Source organism: Mauremys reevesii, linkage group 1, assembly GCF_016161935.1.
Source record: "Mauremys reevesii isolate NIE-2019 linkage group 1, ASM1616193v1, whole genome shotgun sequence".
NCBI lineage: Eukaryota > Metazoa > Chordata > Testudines > Geoemydidae > Mauremys > Mauremys reevesii.
In genome coordinates this window covers 224,659,672-224,678,979 of record NC_052623.1, presented here as the reverse complement: position 1 = coordinate 224,678,979, position 19,308 = coordinate 224,659,672, and the positions used below count along the sequence as shown (strand labels likewise).

The 19,308-nt window shown below is 47.0% G+C and overlaps 1 protein-coding gene and 1 long non-coding RNA gene across 3 annotated transcripts in view; one reads left to right on the top strand and one right to left on the bottom strand.

Annotated features, from left to right (window-relative positions):
* The window catches only part of LOC120404367 (alpha-2-macroglobulin-like protein 1), a 49,554-nt gene that overhangs the window by 9,095 nt on the left and 21,151 nt on the right, over nt 1-19,308 (top strand). For both annotated transcript variants that reach the window (XM_039536763.1, XM_039536756.1), the window contains exons 8-18: nt 410-494; nt 1,539-1,662; nt 3,459-3,573; nt 4,900-5,009; nt 6,044-6,208; nt 9,476-9,709; nt 10,226-10,289; nt 12,158-12,303; nt 12,533-12,679; nt 13,773-13,952; nt 16,135-16,249. In XM_039536763.1, coding sequence (XP_039392697.1) covers nt 410-494; nt 1,539-1,662; nt 3,459-3,573; nt 4,900-5,009; nt 6,044-6,208; nt 9,476-9,709; nt 10,226-10,289; nt 12,158-12,303; nt 12,533-12,679; nt 13,773-13,952; nt 16,135-16,249 — 1,485 coding nt within the window. The remainder of the gene's footprint in view (nt 1-409; nt 495-1,538; nt 1,663-3,458; nt 3,574-4,899; nt 5,010-6,043; nt 6,209-9,475; nt 9,710-10,225; nt 10,290-12,157; nt 12,304-12,532; nt 12,680-13,772; nt 13,953-16,134; nt 16,250-19,308) is intronic.
* LOC120404400 lies at nt 1,257-6,072 on the bottom strand. Its single transcript, XR_005597975.1, has 3 exons — nt 5,948-6,072; nt 3,243-3,309; nt 1,257-1,555 (listed from the first exon to the last, which is right to left on the bottom strand). It is a non-coding gene; the product is annotated as an uncharacterized LOC120404400 (long non-coding RNA).

Genomic DNA, 19,308 nt, shown 5'->3' with positions numbered 1-19,308 from the left:
AGTCCTGAGTTCCAACTACTTATAGGTACCAGTGCACAGACCTCCACAGTGGGGCCCTAACCCTGTGCTGACAGCTCCTCCAGCAATTTAGTCTCCATGTTCATTCAGGCCAGGACTTCACTTTCACACAATCAGTGCTCCCCTAGTCTGGAGGTATCCCAGTCTCCTGGGAGTGAGGAGGAATTCACTCCCCATGTTAACTCAGTCCTGACTTCCTGCTCCCTTCCACCCTTCAACTGCTCTCTCCCTGGGACCCCTGGCCTGATGGTACCTATTCCCTCCTAAGGGTGAGTTACTCTCCATATCCATCTAGTGCTGGGTCAGTGTTTCAGAGATTCTGCTGTGGATGCAGTGGGTGAGTTCCCCTATTTGGATTATTCCCTCAACCTGCCCCAACTCTCTTCTGCAGAGCTGCCCAAGTTTGAGCTGGTGTTTAATGTTCCACCACTGGTCACCACTTCAGAAGAGGAATTTCACTTCACGGTTTGTGGCAGGTGAGTGGCACTGCTCTGTCACTGTCCCATCCCCCACATCGGAGAGTGACCTCTTGCTGCCAATGTACTGGCAGGAGTGTAAGGACCTCCAGTGGTGTCTTCTCTCTCCTAGTGCTGGGGGCCCAAATCACAGCAAGGAAAAGATTCCTCCAACACCCAATCATTAGACATGTCTGAAGAACCACAAGGTAGAGGTGTTCGGAACCTGGAATTCCTGTTCTGTGAGAAATTCCTGAATTAAAAACAAACAAACAAAAAAACTCATTGCTCCAAAACAGAACAAAAACAATCTGAATTTACCACAGGACCACAGCTCCCAAATTTGGTTTTGACCATTTTGAAACGTTTCCAAGACTCCCCACCCTGCCCTGAGCCCTGACAACCTGCCAGGTAGGGAGCCAGACAGCTTAGAGATGCTGGGAGCTTGGAAACTGGGGCTTCCAGGGCTTCTGGGCTGCTTATGAGCCAGAAGCTTGGAAACCCCGGTAACCCCAGGTCTGCAGCAGTCCACCTAGCAGATGTCTCTGGAGCTGGGGAGCTGGAGCCTAGAAGGCTGCCCTTGGCAGCTTGCCAGGTGGGCTGCAAAGAAGTGGGGGAGCCAAAATGCTGGGAATGACTTTCCAGTGGAAAATCAAAATATTCCTGACAAAATTGAAAATTTTCCACAGAAAATGCCTTTATTTGTAGAAAGTGAATTTTCCATCAGCAAAACATTCTGACAGAACTGCCGACTAGCTCTGCCACAAGGGCTATGTGGGGAAAGCCCAGACCTCAGTGGAGATACTGATTGAGGAGGATCCTTTTATACAAACCCTGTTCCCCATTTAAAGAGGATACAGTGCAAGTGAGGTGACTTCCAGGGGTGTATATCCTGCAGACATCTCAGGCCCTCTTCCTTATTTCAACGGGGGTGCAGTGGCTCGAGAGGTAGACGCTTTTAATATCCGTCTTCTCCCTCAGAAGGGTTTGCTGGTGCCCTTCATTCTAATCTTTTTGCTGAAGTATCTGATCCATCTGTCAGTGTTTTCTGTCCTTCTGATCCAGGTACACCTATGGGAAACCTGTGCAGGGGACGATACAGGTTGCTTTGGTTCGGCAAATAGTCTATCTCCATCAAAGAGAAGAAAACATAACATCGTCTGTGAAAACTGTGAAGCATAAGAACCAGGTGAGCAGATGAGGAAGGGGAGATGACAGTCATCTGCAAGAACAGAATGTCGGTTCATCTAATGTATCTAGGCATTTCTAACGTGCCCTGGTCCAGCTAGTCTGATTATTATTATTTCTCCTGCCTCACCCAAGCAGATCATAAGTCGAGCTGCCCTGTTATCTTGCCACCTAACTTACTACATTAAAGCACTGGTCTTGCTCCTCCTGTCTCCCATATCTGACAGAAGCCAATGCTGAATGGTTGGGGCGGGGGGTGGGGGAGGAGTATTGTAGGGCTGGCTTGACCTGAGTAACTGGAGATGGGTGAGGTCTCATTTCTTGGGAGACAGGATTAGGGAAGTAATGGATCAACAGCCTGGAAACAGAATGTCTGTGTTAGCTAAGCCCTCTAGAATGCGCAACACTATCCGACAGCAGGAATTTCTTCTTCCAGTACCCTCCGTCATATCACATGGAATCAGATCACTGGTCTCTCGCAGATCACCTCTCATTAAACCAGATCAGACCACCAATTGTTCCATCTATTCCAGCGGTCTGTTTCCTCCCATAATCAAACAGATTAGTGATCCATCTCGGCTGTCTGGTATCCTGGTTCTGACAGGGGCCAGCACTGGATACTTCATAGCTAACCCCCATACACAATGCACCTAAATATGCAATTTGTTCTATATACTTCTTCTCCCAATGACTCCAGATTCTCCTCACTCAATCTACAAGTCAAACCAGGATTTTCTAAATGTCAGCACTCAAAGCTGAGACCTGAAAGTCCAGCTGGGTTTTTGCAGTGCTAACAACCCAACCAGCAGTAAAGGTTCTGCAGCTGGAACCCCGTCACAGTTCTGCCAAGGAGGCACAAGGCAGGTTGGATTCCAGCTCTCTGCTGTATGGACTCTGCAGTGTTAACAGAAGCAAAACTATGTGTGTTAGACACAGACCACAATAACAACACTTCTTTGCCCTCTCTCCTGCATCGGAGAGGCTGAACATACCCTCAGAGAGGTCAGAGATTTCCAAGACCAGACGGGATCACCAGATCATTTAGTCTGATGTCCTGTCTATCAAAGGCCACCAGCACCACCCAGCACATGCATACTAAGCTCAACAACTGTACTGGAACCAAAGTATTTTGGCCTTAAGAGACTAAACTATTATGTGCCACAGGCAGAGAATAGGAGAGACCCTCTACCAATACTACCTGGCTGAACTCGGCCTAGCTCAAGTTGTCAAAGCCTGTGTTTTTACAGCTAAAGGCATGGGATCTGGTCCCAGTTCTCTCTAGGAATGTGTGTCAAGTATTAGAGGGGTAGCCGTGTTAGTCTGGTTCTGTAAAAGCAGCAAAGAATCCTGTGGCACCTTATAGACTAACAGACGTTTTGCAGCATGAGCTTTCGTGGGTGAATACCCACTTCATCGGATGCAAGTAGTGGAAATTTCCAGGGGCAGGTATATATAAGCAAGCAAGAAGCAAGCTAGAGATAACGAGGTTAGATCAATCAGAGAGGAGGAGGCCCTGTTCTAGCAGTTGAGGTGTGAAAACCAAGGGAGGAGAAATGTGTGTGATTTCTCTAATAAACGTACCTTTTGTCTGCAGCCACGGATATATCATTAATCGGTGCCTCTCTAATCGGTGTCATTTGTCCTCTCCCTAAGCGATAAGATGTACATGGGTTTGAACTTCTAAGCAGTCATGGGACAGAGGGGAGGATTTTTAGGACTACTCAACTTCTATAAACCCCAGCCTCACTAACGTGTCTCTTTCTCTCTTTCTTTCTCTCCATCCATCTGTGTCCCCAGACGAACAAGCAAGGCTGTGCCATTTTTACAGCAGATTTGGCTGAGCTAGAAATAAACAGCACTGTCTACGGGAACACTATTATCATTGCAGCAGAACTGGAAGAAGAAGGAACAGGTGCGGGGGGATGGCAGGAGGGGAAGAGGAGAGGGGAGACACAGCCATCAGCTACCCTTTTTACGTGAAACCTCTGACTAACTGCATTTGTGTTTGGTTGCCTCCACACTTCTCCATTTCCAGTACAGGTTGTTTTTTAACCTCAGCCACCTCCAGTTTCTGGTATCTTCAGGGGGACTGAATTCCATTGTGTCTTGGTTATGGGGTTTATTAGGGGTCAGTAGTCTTCTGCCACACCAGTGATTAGAATTCCTTTTTCTAGTGTCCCTGCTCACTAGATTTCTTAGTTCCCCAAAGAGTGTCTAACAACACTCACCAGCCAGTCACTAAAGTAAGCTCCAGCTCCACAAAATGTGACTCTCAATCAGCCACAGAACCATAGCTAGCCGTAGGCTAAGCAGCATCTTATCATTATGTCCCCAGTCAGTCATAAGACTCTTTCCCCCACAGTTAGTCCTTCACCACAGTCTCTTTGATAAGTTCCTATGATAAGGATTAGGTAGTCTTGTTCATATATTCCTGTCCTGCTTCTGCTCTCTGGCATCCCCAATACCATCTGCTCCAAATGCCTCCTCATCCATCAGACCATAGCACGCCGTGCTTCAAACCCCCACCAGCTGCCCCTTGCTCACTGTATCGAGCTCTAGCTTTTCTCCCCTGCCTTCAGGGCTTGACACAGCTCCACCCCAGCCTATGTCACCTCCTATTGTGTCCTTCTTTGTTCTGTCTCAGCCCTCCATGTCCCACCTCTTCCATCTCCATGCCTTTCTCTGTGCTGTCCCCTGGGCTTGGAATAACGTCCCAATCCCTGTCTGGTTGCCTCCCAACCCTCTCCTCAGTCAGGTCCCTCCTGAAGACTTGCTTCTTCTGCGTGGTCTGCAAACACTAATCTTCATCAGTCATAAGTCCTCTCTAGGCCAACCGCACATGGGAGGGAAGACGTGGGAGAGTAAATGGAGCTTGACATGTTTTACTAAAGTAACACAGTCCCTTGGCTCTCCCAATGCATCTTATCAGCCAGTAATCAACTGCCTTAGTTGGTGTGACAAAGTGTCCCCATAGTGGCTGGCTGCAGTGACCAGAGCAGCCTCCTACCTACCCCCAAGTAACATAGTTGCTCCTTTTGCTCTAGTAATAGTGGCTGGTGCTGAAAGTTGTGGGTTCAAGTCTCAATGTCCAAATGGTTGTGGCTCAGGCTTGTTATGTAGCTGACATTTAGACTGTAAGCTTCATGGGGAGGACACTCGCCTTATTTTTTGTCTCCTCTAGTGTTGAGTGCTTAACAAATGAGTCAGTTTTTAACAGATGTCTCCTCTCTCCACCCAGGAGCCACGAACACAGGATTAGTCACAGTTGCTATCGCTACCAAGATAGTGGAGGTGAACTTTGTCAATCTCAACCCCTTTTACAAACTTGGATTTCCATACACGGGAAAGGTAACGCACATTCCCCCCTTCCCTTACCAAGGCAGTGACCTCTCTTCATACTTGGGAGGCAGGCATGGGGGAGAGGAGAGAATAATATTGCTGGTAATAAACTATGTGGAAAATACTTAGCTGGTGTAAGTTGGTGTAGCTCCACTGAAGTCAATGGTGCTATGCTGATTTATGCCAGGTGAGGATTGGCTCCTCTGTGTCCACCTGTATGAGAAATTCTGACACCCCGCCCCCATTCCCTCCTCTCTCCCAGCCTAGTCACCAAGTTAACTGGGGAGTTAACTGTTTGGAAGATGGATTCTGTGGTCTTTGGAGGGCTTGTAGGCACATTTCTCAATGTTCTCCAACAGGGATGTACTCTTCTGCTCTTAAAAATCTGTCTCTGTAAAGACGTACCTGCAAGGGATGGTGTTACCTTTGGAAAGGTCTCGCACATTCACTTAAGACCTAGCATAGGCTACTGTGTAGTGATTTGACAGCAATCACTTCTGACCCCAATGCCCTAGTGTGGTGCTAGAGAGCATGGTACTGCAGTGAGTAGTGTCGTGGCTCAATAGGGGATGCTTTCCTCTCTGGGTCAGTATTGACCTAATGCCCCAATGTGGGCTAGGAAGAATTATGCTGCTGGAGTTTCTGATGAGATTTAAAATTGAAGTCCGAACCGTTTCTAATCTTTAAGGACTAACACTATACTATTATGCAAAGGAAAAGACGTGTTAAACTCAGTAGCCAAGATAATTATTTTTCTTGTCCTTAAAATCCCTTCAGTAGTCTCCCCCTTTCCTTCTTGTCCTAAATTCTTGCATATTGTTTCTCTGGCACAGCGGCTGATGTTGTTTCAGCAATGGATATTAGGACCCCTATATCCTGCCTGTAACCTGTCAAGCACTTTATGATCCTTTACATGGAAAGGGTTAGTATTAAGTGCCAGAACTCACCTGATTTCCAGCATGTAGATGGTATCACGTCTCCCAAACCCCCAAGCACAGCAATTATTGGAACAGGAGGTGTTTATTTCCCTTTCTTCTCTGCAGATGACCTTTACCATCAATAATGTTCCCATAAAAAACCACACTGTCTACCTGACTGTGGATGTCAATGATGTGGAGACGCACCTGCCATATGTCACAGATGAGAAGGGCGAAGTCCACTTCTCACTAGACACTGCGGAATGGAACAATACTCTGGTTTCTCTGAGGGTGAGTCACACAGGTGGACAAGCAGGGTCAGATCTAGGGGCAGGGCCAGCTCTAGGCACCAGCAAAGCAAGCAGGTGCTTGGGTGGCACATTTGCAGGAGCGGCAGGGATGCAGCATGGGAGCTGAGAACCAACAGGGGGCCCTGGGAGCTGTAGTTCCTTGGTTAGCTCCCTGCCTATAGAGCCAGCCCTGGAGCAGGGAAAGAACTATGTTTCCCAGCATTCCCTTGGCAGTGATCAACAGGAAAGGGAGGGGGAGGGAGGGAGGCAGCTGAGACCTCATGCTGCAGCTTGCTGTGAATGGAGAGCTCACTGCTAGAGCGGGGTGGCACTGTGAATGGGGGAACAAGTGTGCCCAAGGAGTAGAAGGCTTTGGCCCAGATCTCCCCTTCAGAAGACATCCCCAGAGTGGATTAGGGATACTGGTGTGACCTCACCTTGCAGCCCCCAAAGAAGGAATTGGGTGGACTAAATGGACAGTGCATCTCTCTATCTGAAGCTTAGCAAGAGAGGTATCAAAGAATCCTGTGGCACCTTATAGACTAACAGACGTTTTGCAGCATGAGCTTTCGTGGGTGAATACCCACTTCTTCGGATGCAAGCAGTGGAAATTTCCAGGGGCAGGTGTGTATATATAAGCCAGCAAGAAGCAGGCTAGAGAGGATTTCCAGATCTGAGCCAGGAGGCAGAAATTGGCTTTTCCTGTTCCAGCATTTAGCTAAAACCAAGGGAGGAGAAACTGGTTCTGTAATTGGCAAGCCATTCACAGTCTTTGTTTAGTCCTAAACTGATGGTGTTAAATTTGCAAATGAATTGGAGCTCAGCAGTTTCTCTCTCAAGTCTGATCCTATAAGTTTTTGCTGGAGGATGGCCACCTTAAAATCTGCTATTGTGGCCAGGGAGGTTGAAGTGTTCTCCTACAGGTTTTGTATATTGCCATTCCTAATGTCTGATTTGTGTCCATTTATCCTTTCCTTAAAAGAGACTGATATTGCAGTTTGGCAATGTACATAGAAAGAATTGCTGGCAAAAGAATAATAAAGGCACCTCATATATTACATTGGTTTATGTGCAGGACAATTTTATAATATGCATCCAGTGATTCTTCAGTCACACAAGCTGAAAATTGTTGCACTTTACTGCAGTTCTGTAACCATATGGGAACCAATCCTGTCTGTGTTCTGTGCACATCCAAAATTCCTGCTGAATGACCTGCCCTGGGAGCGAATTACCAGTGACCCAGGGCTGGGGCAGCTGTGAGGTGCAGGGGGGCAGAACTGGGGCGGCAGGGGGTAGGGTGGGGGAGAGCCCAGGGCTGGTGCAGCAAGGGGGTGTGGGAGGGAGCCCAGGGCTGGGGTGGGGGGCAGTTGAACAGGGGATTACTGGGACTTTTGGCACCTGGCAAGGTGGAGAAGGTAGGCTGGGATTCTGGGACAAGTACATTAGCTGGATATTTCTGCAGCGAAATAGTTAACAATGTTGCCATGTAACTGTTATCTGTAGGTTTCCAAGTTAACACATTATTGCAATGAATGGCCAGTTCATACCTTTCTGGCTGTCTGCAAACTCAAGCAGGCATTACTGACTGCATGTAGTTCACCTTTTTAAAGTTTTATCTGAAATCACAAGTGTTCAAAACAATGTTGAAAAGAAAAAGAAAACTCATATTCTGGAGTTCAAGTCTGCAGCTGGGGCTAGATTCTGCTGTAATTTCTGACTCCGTGGATTACATGGGGCTGTGGACATATAATTCTGGTGATCGCACTGAGTGTTTCCAGCAGGTACCCCATTTGTAGGCTCCTCCATTGGTTAATTCTGACTGCTTGCCATGCATTTTTGCTCTGAAGGGCAGATACTCCATTGTGAGCGTGCGGAGGAGGGTCTCTCGCCTTTTAGTAGCACAACAGGAGGCTTACAACTGGCTGAAACCCTTCTACTCTGAGAGCAACAGCTTCCTAGAGATCCAGCAGGTGGAGGAGGAGCTACCCTGTGACCAGGAACAGGAAGTGCGGGTGGATTATATCCTGGACCGGAGGCTCTACTAGAGGACCTGGGCAGCTTTAGATACAGTACCAGGCAGGTAGGAGGATTTCCACTTCTGAGCCATGGAAGCAGAAATTGACTTTTCCTTTCCAGATTTAGCTAATATTCTGAAAGGGAATCTAGCACCTGCCTTCCAGATTTGAACACCCTCAAAATTCAGGAGTGCTCAAGCTCAATTTGGGCAGCTGTTACTTCATTTCTCCCAAATCAAATATACTGATCCAGTATAAGTTACTGCAGAAAAAGTAGGATAAAATTGAGCAAGAAATGCTTCCCAGTGTTATTAGGACTGGAATTCCTATTTTCAACAGCCATTGCCTTTTTTTTTTTAAGTTTTATTTGTTTAAAAGGAAGATAGTGATATTGCATTGGCAAATTCCCCATAGAAAGAAAGAGTGGAACAAAAGAATAATAAAGGCACCTCATTTATTTCTTCATTTATGTAGGACAATTTTATAATATGCATCCAGATATTCTTCAGTCACACAAGCTGAAAATTGTTGCACTTTACTGCAGTTCTGTAACCATATGGGAACCAATCCTGTCTGTGTTCTGTGCACATCCAAAATTCCTGCTGAATGACCTGCCCTGGGAGCGAGTTACCAGTGACCCAGGGCTGGGGCAGCTGTGGGGTGCAGGTGGGGGGGGCAGAACTGGGGCGGCCGGGGGTAGGGTGTGGGGGAGAGCCCAGGGCTGGTGCAGCAAGGGGGTGTGGGAGGGAGCCCAGGGCTGGGGTGGGGGGCAGTTGAACAGGGGATTACTGGGACTTTTGGCACCTGGCAAGGTGGAGAAGGTAGGCTGGGATTCTGGGACAAGTACATTAGCTGGATATTTCTGCAGCGAAATAGTTAACAATGTTGCCATGTAACTGTTATCTGTAGGTTTCCAAGTTAACACATTATTGCAATGAATGGCCAGTTCATACCTTTCTGGCTGTCTGCAAACTCAAGCAGGCATTACTGACTGCATGTAGTTCACCTTTTTAAAGTTTTATCTGAAATCACAAGTGTTCAAAACAATGTTGAAAAGAAAAAGAAAACTCATATTCTGGAGTTCAAGTCTGCAGCTGGGGCTAGATTCTGCTGTAATTTCTGACTCCGTGGATTACATGGGGCTGTGGACATATAATTCTGGTGATCGCACTGAGTGTTTCCAGCAGGTACCCCATTTGTAGGCTCCTCCACTGGTTAATTCTGACTGCTTGCCATGCATTTTTGCTCTGAAGGGCAGATACTCCATTGTGAACGTAACGGAGGAGGGTCTCTACGCCTTTTTAGTAGCACAACAGGAGGCTTACAACTGGCTGAAACCCTTCTACTCCGAGAGCAACAGCTTCCTAGAGATCCAGCAGGTGGAGGAGGAGCTACCCTGTGACCAGGAACAGGAAGTGCGGGTGGATTATATCCTGGACCGGAATGAGCTGGCCCCTGGGGCAGATCACGTGGATTTCTATTATTTGGTGAGCACCCAGGGCAGTTGGATCACATGATATTTATACAACACTGGCACCTACAGACTCGTGCAAGAGGCGTAACTATTCATGGGTCTATAGACCAATTTGTGGGTTCCATTTTAGGCTTCGCTTTGTAGATATCTTGGTACCTGGAATGCATGTCTCTGAATCTCCCTCAACAGCCTCCCAGCCCCACAGCATTTGACAGCCATCCCAGATAGCTCATCCAGCTAGGAATGTCTTGAACCTTGGGGGACAGGCTATTTCCCCCTGTTGCCAGTCTGGCCTGACTCTGTGGGTGGTACCAGAAGGTATGGCTGCCTGGGGAGCACCTTGGCAGCCTGGCCTTGGATTTCCTACGGGTCCCATTGTTCAGAGGAAGTCTCCGAGGCAGCTGGGCCCTTGTCCATTCAGAGTTTAAAGATAAAGCACCTGTGATTGTCTCTGCCATACTCTCCCTGCCCTGCATTTTCTCTCCTCAGAACCCTGGTCCCCTGACAGGCTGTTCTATCTCCTCCGCAGGTTGTCTCAAGTGGCAGGATTGTTCTCAATGGACAGACTCAGGTGCCAGTTGGTCAAGATGAGAGTAAGTGGGAAAACCTAAGATGCACCTGAAATAAACTCCATGGAAATCATCACAATGGATCAGGCTATTGGGATATCTTAGTATGGTAGGCAGGCTCCTGCCATGCCAGGCTATAGACAATCTAGTCCAGTGTCCCACCTCCTGCCTTGGTCTATCTAATCTAGTATCCTTCCCATCACTGGAGGTTCTTAAGAACAGGTTGGACAAACACCTGTCAGGGATGGTCTAAGTTTAGTTGGTCCTGCCTTGGTGCAGGGGGATGGACTAAATGACCTCTTGATGTCCCTTCCCATCCTACATTTGTATGATTCCTTGACTGGCCCAGGGCAGATGCTTCATAGGGAGGCATAAAACGCACACACTACACCTGTTCAGTAGTCTTCCATGAGGGAGGAAGGTTTCTTGACCCTGAGACAATGAGGGGTAAGTATATCCTGGGGGGTCAATTTTATCCTAGTGAATATCTCTGTTCTTATCCACATGTCACACTGTCTAGTGTGGCTCACAACCATGAGTGCCAACTGCAGGGCAGACTGCCAAAAAGCAGGGCAAACACACCAAAATGATAGTATGTTCTGTGATTAGATTTCACCAAGCTAGGGCTGACCCATGCCAAGCAGCATGGGGATCTCTTGCTTATGTTTAGGAATCTTTGCTTCTCTCAATCCAGAGAGCATAAAAAGACGGGTTTCTCCTTGTCAGGGATTTTTATCCCCTTCGTCCCAGAATCCAAGTGATGGGATGAGTTCATGCACAGGTTTCCTCTTCCTGGAGTGTAAGTAAGGAATGGAATCAACAAGGTCTCTGTCCTTTGGCTCTACACAATCCCTCATTTGCCTTCAATGGGCCTTCCTGTGTGCAGGACAAGCAGTTTACCTTAATTAGTGCTTCTTTTCCTGTTTGGTGAGTGAGACAGAGTGCGACTCACCACTGCAGTGCTTCCAGCTGTCTGTCTGGTGAATTAGCTCTGCACCCTCTGCTGGTGGTGTCTCGCCCACTGTCACTTCTGTTCCTGGACCCATGTCACTCCCAGGACCACGGCATCCTCTTCATGACACTGCCCTCCAGCTGTGTCATACTCCATGTTCCCCCCTTTCTGGGGGACCTGCAGTCCACTGTCCAGCCACTTCCTTCAGTGGCCCCAGCACCCTACTTGCTCTTGCATCAGGGCCTCAGTCTGCAGATCTGTGCAGCCTGCTAGGAGCTGCCTTTAGCTTCTTGGGTCTCTGCCTACAGTACTGCTTTGCCCAGGGTACTTGCTACCTTCTGCCTAAAAGGCAGTCAGTCCTCTTCCCTTTTCAAGCTCTAGGGAGTAACTAACCCTGCTTTGCTCTTCAGCCCTTCTTATACAGGCCCGCCCGTCCCTGATTGGCTACTTTTATAAGCCCTTCTATGATTGGCTACCTCCTGCATGGCCTCCCTAGGGCTGCTTTTAACCCCCTTTCTGCCAGTGTGGGGCAGATGCCCCATCACAGTGAGTTACACAATTAGAGAGGTTTACAATGCAAACACTCAATATAACTGTATACCATGGAATACAGATATTATAAGTAGGATTAATACATGCAGTGTTCTACAAGCATTCCGTAAAATCTAAACACAAAACCCATTCTTATAACACTAGTATCTATTTTAATGATACGATCCCACAGGTAAGCCAGACTAGTTTCCAGCTGTGCATTTGTCAGTGTTCAGTGAGACCCGTGGCCTTGGCATGAGTTGGCACTGGTCTGCCAATGTCACACCAGATGCAGGAACTATGAAATCCTGTGCCTCAATAACATCCAGCAACAGTAAGTTCCACACGTTTTTTCTGTTTCACATGGATCTAAATAACCATTTCCTTCACTTCCTGCTCCCTCATACAGCACTGAAGGGCTCCTTCTCGTTGACTCTGCCCATCAGCTCTGAACTTGCACCCTCTGCCACGCTTTTGCTTTATGCCATATTCGCGGATGGAGAGGTGGCAGCCGATGTGGATGTGTTCACAGTCAGCAAGTGCTTCAAACACAAGGTGAGAGTCGCACAGGAGGTGGGGGAAATAGGATGTGTGGCAGAGGGGTGGTCTGGCTGGGATGACATACACGCGACAATCCCTGTGCCCTTCTGTCTGTGTTTCTAGCAGGCTCTTTCTCCCTCCCTCTCCCAGTCTCTCTCTCCCTCTCTGTCGTTTGTGGCTCACATACCGTCATTGTCTTGTGCCCTTCTTCCATTTGATAAACACATCCCGTCTCCTCCCAAAGGTGACACTGGGCTTCTCGGCGGAGGAGGACCTCCCAGGGTCGAAGGTCAATCTGCACCTGAAGGCCGACCCTGGCTCCCTGTGCTCTGTCCGCACCGTGGACAAGAGCGTCCTGCTGAAGGATGATAAAGTCATGACACCAGAGAGTGTGAGTAAACCTGCTGTGTCCCAGCCACACCCTGGCCAAACTAACCCTGCAGGAGGTACCAGGCGAGAGAAGCACGCTGATGTACTGGAACAGGGCTGTCACACAAGGTGGGTGAACCCAGCCACCACCAGCTTCTCTGACCCCTTACATTATGCACAGGGCCGGCTCCAGGCACCAGCGGAGGAAGCACGTGCCTGGGGTGGCACATGCTAAGGTGTGGTATTCCGTCCATTCTTGGGGCAGCACAGTCCGGGCAGCTTTTTTTTTGCTTAGGGCGGCAAAAATGGTAGAGCCGGCCCTAATTATGCACTGGTTGCCAGCAGACCTTTACCTCAGTCTGTCCTCTTGCCAGGCAGGTGGCTGATTCCTCCTTGTTCCTACAATGGCTGCTCATGGGGCCACCCTTGGAATAAAGGCTGTGGGGGCGGAAGGTAGAGAGGTGGAAGGGGCAGCTTCACAGGAGCAGTGGGAGCTCCCTCCAGGGAAGGTGTGGTTTGGCAGTGGGTTCGCTGCTGGTCCTCTGCTCGCCCTCCTGGTACCTCCTGCTATTTCACCTATGCCACTTTTCTCTACCCATCTGGGCTAATGGTTCAGTCAGGGGGCTAGGAGCCAGGACTCTTGGGTTCTAGTCCAAGTTCTGCCACTGACTTGCAGGGTGACCTTGGCCCTTAGGTCACTGGACCTCTCTGTGCCTCAGTTTCCCTTTCATCTGGCATGCAGGTTGTGAGACTTAATTCACTGATGTTCATATGCTTCTGTGAGACCCTTGTGTGAACAGCTTTGGAGATAGGCAAAATATTATTATAGAGTAACAAAACTGCGCTACCTAGGACTTTCTTTGGCACTATGCTGCAGACTGTGGCTCCTCAAAACTTCATTCTGATAGCAGGGATAGAATTTAGATCTGCTCCAAAAGGTCTTGAGGGAAAGGAGAATCACCATGAGCTTTTAGCAGTATGGGGCTTATGATGCAAAAGTTTAGCTGCCCTGCTCCTTGCCAGTAGAAGGCTATGGTTCACACACACACACACACACACACTCTCCCTCTCTCTCTAACCAGTTCAGTACAGTAACCTCTGTTTTCCCACTCCAGGTGTACGAGCTGGGATCTGAAGACGATTATATGATTGGCGGCCGAGGATTTGTTTATCGCTTGGAAGACTTTGAGCCATATCCTTGTCTGCCCCCTGTCCTCCCCACTCTCCGGAACAGACGCTCCTTGATGGGAGCTCCCTGGTATCAAAGCGAGGCTGATGTCTATAGTCTGTTTAAGGTGGGTATCAAAGCCAAATACTCTATTTTTAAATTACTGTGGTTATTTCAGTCCCGGTTTTGAAATGTGCTATACTAATTGTAAAGCTGAATGAAAATTAAAACAAATGAAACCATTTTAATTCCAGCACTTACTGATAGTAATACACATGGTGATGTATGGCGTTAATTTGCGAATTCCCTATAGCAGTGGTATTCACTTACTTTTTCTGTAAGGCCGGATAAGGCTATGTCCAAATCTTGGCGGTAAAAGGGTGCTCTCTAGGGCTTTTTAGTGAGCCTGCCACCAGACAGGGGTTGCAACCTTCCAAGGGTGGAGTGCCAGATTGCATTTATTAATCACAGAATAAAAGGTTAAGAGTGCTGGTAGAAAATATTCCAGCAACATATGGCAAACAAATAGCTGTACAAATTCACTGTTGTGTTATTAAAACAGCATCCAATAAATATTAATTCTGTTGAAACGATGACATTACAATTAGAAGTTAAACTCAAAAGGAATGAAGAGCCATCTAATTCCCTTTCTCATTGCCTGAAATTTAACTGACGCTCGCTCACTCCATCTTGTTTTCCTGGAGAAGTACAGTGCCACACTCGGTCACGTTAACCCATGAAAGCACGTCACTTAGGGCTTGAGTGTACCCCACAGGGAGGAATGCCCAAGTGCTCCTTCCAGGGTCCAAGGGTGGTGGGTTTTTTTGCATTTGAGTGGTGGCAGTGTTTACCAAGCCAAGGTCAAAGAAAAGCTTTAACCCTTGGGAATGTAATACAAGCCTGAGGTGGCCAGTATTAATTTTTTTAAACCTTCCAGGCCCCCACCTTCTGCACTCGAAGTGCCAGAGTGGGGATCAGCCTTGACACACACAACACTGCTGTTAATACACCCCAGAATGATATTAGCCTTTTTAGCAACTGCTTCATATCATTGACTCATATTCAGTTTGTGATCCACTGTAGCTGTCCCCACCACTTGGAAGGGTAAGAGGGGGACCCTGCTTCAGCCCCCGCAACCCAGCCTGGGATAGCAGGGGTGATGAACCCCATAAGCAGCAGAGGGAGGCTGGGGGAGGCACAGCTGACAGGAGCTGGGCAAATGGCAAAGCGAGAGGCAGAACTGATGTGGGGGCTGAGCCAATGCAGGGGCTACAGAGCAGAACTGATGAGGACTTGGGGACTGAATTGATGGGGGCTGGGCAGATGCACTTCAGTTTATTTTCCCTCTGTTTACGGTTGTGCCACATATTTAGCTCAGAAACTTTTCCTTTATGTTTAAACACACTGGAGTTAGACTGGGTTGATACATTTCGATGTAGTGGTACACTTCTAATAATGATCTTTGGAGGAATGGTAGGGAAATGACCTTTCAAATCAAGGGTTTTTCTCTGTATACAGGGACCCATAATGAATGACTGTGTACCAAATGGCAAGACTCTAACTCGTCAGGAACGTGTATACTCTACAGATGCTTATACCTTACATGAATGATTACGGCACTTTTCAAAAGGTTATTACATAGCTAGAGGAGTTGTGCACTAACTAGCCAGTTTTGTCATGTATAAAAGCGACTGTTACACATAAAGACTGACATTCATCCCTCCCGAAGGGTGTGCATTCAGCCCAACATTTCATCCTTTCCTGGGGTCAAACCCTGGAGTCTTTATTCAAACCAATGGGCCACATGCTTAATTAAGACCCTATTCAGATAAGTTGCCAGTAACTTGCATGGGAGCTTTCCATGAGTTAGGACTGAGTAATAAATTGCACAAGAATCCTAGGGTCTGGCCTCGTGTTCCGATACTGCATGGTCCAATTTTTGAACAGATTTATAACATAGTAAAGTTGGTTTTCTTCATGAATTGTTTTTTAATAGATTTAGTGGAGCTGATTCTGAGCTCATTGTTATCAAGGGTAAAACCTGGGTAATTCCACTGATTTAGGTATAGCTGAACTTGGTTTACTCCCATGAGAGAAAAGAATCAGCTCCAATATTTATCACAAATTTGTCTGCATTTTGTCACACATTTTCCTGGGCCTGACGGTGTGAAATTTGGATTCTATATGAACATACATCATTTTGCCACACTTTGGCTGCCACTGTCTCACTAATTAGAATATGTTGTGATGGTTTTTCTTTCATTGTTCCCCCTTCCCTCCTATTTTTTCATTCTCTCTATTTCTTACAGAAATTGAGAATGAAAATTTTAACCAACACCAAAGTGAAGAAGCCCGTTTCCTGTGAACGGCCAACCTTTGAGAGAAAAATGTTGCATGCTGACAGAATCCAGGACAGTGAGAATGGTGAGAACTGAATAATCTTCTGCTGACTCCCTGCCAGAATGTGTCTGACTGAGGGAGGCTAATCCTCACCTGACACTCCCCTTTCTCCTCTCTGAACTTGCTGCCATCCTCTCTCCTGTTGCACCTTTTGTTCTATACACAAAAAACATAATATGAAGGACCCATGGGGCAAAGAGTGGTCCAGCTAACTATGTTTATTAACTATGTGCAACATGCAAGGCCAGCTACATATACACATTGCTGCTTTGTGTGGGTTCTTGTGGCTCCTGAATCATACAACACAATGAACACTACCAGAAGTCTAACAAACTCCATCCAACACAAACAAGTGGAACCAATTACAACTACTCCACAGCACGCAGAACACCACCTCTGGGAGAAACCGTGGCACCAGTACCCACCACATGAACTCTACCAGAACATCATCAATTTATCAAGACTGCTCTAAACTAGAGCTGAATTATCTGTTCTCCCTAAGGGACTGAACTTCTGCACCATCACAGAACCTGATACCATACTAATGTGGAGAATTCTTCTGCCAACTCCACCTCAAAGAATTCCTTCATAACAGTGATGACACCACTCACAATTACCATGTCCCTTCCAACAATGACCAGAAAAAAAGAATCATCTGACAGGACACCACAGAGCGGACAAAACCATACTCTTGATCATGACATTGATTGCTCCAGGAAAAAAATGACTGTGAAGTACTTAGCAAACATCACATCCACCACAATGTCTCCACCATCAAGAGGACAGCTATACAGTATCAAGAGGACAGCTATACAGTATCAAGAGGACAGCTATACAGTATCTGAAATCTAACCACCAGATAGTGGCTGAACAGGCAAACAAAGAGGAAGCCATCATAGTCCTTAACCATGTTGGTTATTAGGGCCCTATCAAATTCACGGTCTATTTTGGTCAATTTCACAGTCATAGGATTTTAAAAATAATAAATTCCATGGTTTCAGATATTTGAATCTGAAATTTCATGGTGGTGTAATTGTAGGGGTCCAGACCCAAAAAGGAGTTGGGAGGGGTCACAAGGTTATTGTGGGAAGGGGTTGCAGTACTGCTACCCTTACCTCTGCACTGCTGCTCGTGGCAATGCTGCCTTCAGAGCTGGGCAGCTGGAGAGCGGCAACTGCTGGCCGAGATCCAGCTCTGAAGGCAGAGCTGTCACCAGCACAGCACAGAAGTAAGGGTGGTATGGTCTGATATTGCCACTCTATGGGATGCTGCCTTCAGAGCTGGATGGCTGGAAAGGAGTGGCTGATGGCTGGGCGCTCAGCTCTAAAGGTGGTGCCCCACCAGCAGTAGTACAGAAGTAAGGGTGGCAATACCACCGTCCCTCTAAAATAACCTTCTGACCCTTCCTACAATTCCTTTTTGGGCTAGGAACTCCAATTTGAGAATTGCTGGTCTCTCCCACTAAATCTGTATAGTAAAGGGTAAAAGCACACAAAATACCAGATTTCACTGTGGGAGACCAGATTTAATGGTCCGTGATGCGTTTTTCATGTCTGTGAATTTGGTGGGGCCCTATTGATTATGTTAACAAGGCCAACCAAGAACCCTCTGACACTATCTACTATTATGAACTCAAAGAAGACCTCACACCACAATTTATCCATGAATTTAAGGGTATCATTAAATCCTTCCCCAGACAACTCCAAGAGAAACTCTACAGACTCATCCCCATGAACCTCCTGCGGGGATGTTCTACATGCTTCCAAAGGTACACAAACAAGGGAACTGAGGCAGACCCATTATATGTGGCCACGGCACTCTTACTGATGGAATATCATGACTCATAGAAACCACCCTCAAACCAGTGAAAGGGCCACCTTCCTCCAGGACACAACCAACATCCTTCAGAAACTCTGCAACATTAACAACATCCCTCAAAACACCATCCTTGCCGCCACGGATGTCACCTCTCTACACACCAGCATAACAGACTACCTCAAATATTTACAGACAGCGGACACTGCTCAGATATCCACCCCAAACACATCTCCAAACTCATCCATTTCATCCTCCCCATAACAATTTTACATCCAACAACAAACACTTTGTCCAAACCATGCAAACAGCTGTGGGTACTAGAATGGCTCCCCAATATGCCAACCTTCTTGTAAACGACTTTGAAGAAGAATTTTTGACAAATGCACCATGATATATCTGAGATACATTGATGATATTTTCATCCTCTGGACAGACAACTTAAACTATCTCATAGATGTCCCCCAAAATTTCAACAACCACCATCTGTCCATTAAACTCTCTCTGAAACACTCCCATACCAGCAGCAACTTCCTGGACACCACGATCAGCTGCAACAATGGAACCCTACAGACAACTATATATTAAAAACCCATGGATCACCTTCATAAACCCAGAAGCCACCCCAAATACACCAAGAAATCTGTTATCTACAGCCACTACTCAGATACCACAGAATATGCTCCGAGGAGAAAGTTCAGGATATACACCTTAGCTTAGCACAATCAAAATCACCTTCACCAAACAAAGACACTCCACCAGAGAAGTAGATTGCATCATGGAATTGGTCAACCAAATACCCCAGGAGAACCTGCTTCAATACAGAATTAAAACCCCCTCTGACTACACAGCACACACCCTAATTATCACTTACCATCCCACACTGGAACCCATATGGGGTATCATCAAATTACAACCTATACTCAGTGGGGACTCCATGCTGAAAGAAATCTTTCATGAACCCTCTCTTCTGGCCTTCGAACAACCCTCCAGCTTCTCCAAGCTCATCATTAGAAGCAAACTCCCCAAAGACCAGGACACAACAACTCAAAGCAAAACCAGACCCTGCCAGAACAACAGATGCAACACCTACAGACATAGCTCCACTGCTACAATGATCAATACTCCCCACATCACCTTTCAAGATCCATAGGTCCTACACATACCTATCACAACATATGGTGTACCTCCTCCAGTGCACTAAATGCCCCAATAACAACTATGTGGTTGAAACCAGACAATCACTAGGCTCTCGAATGAACTCACAC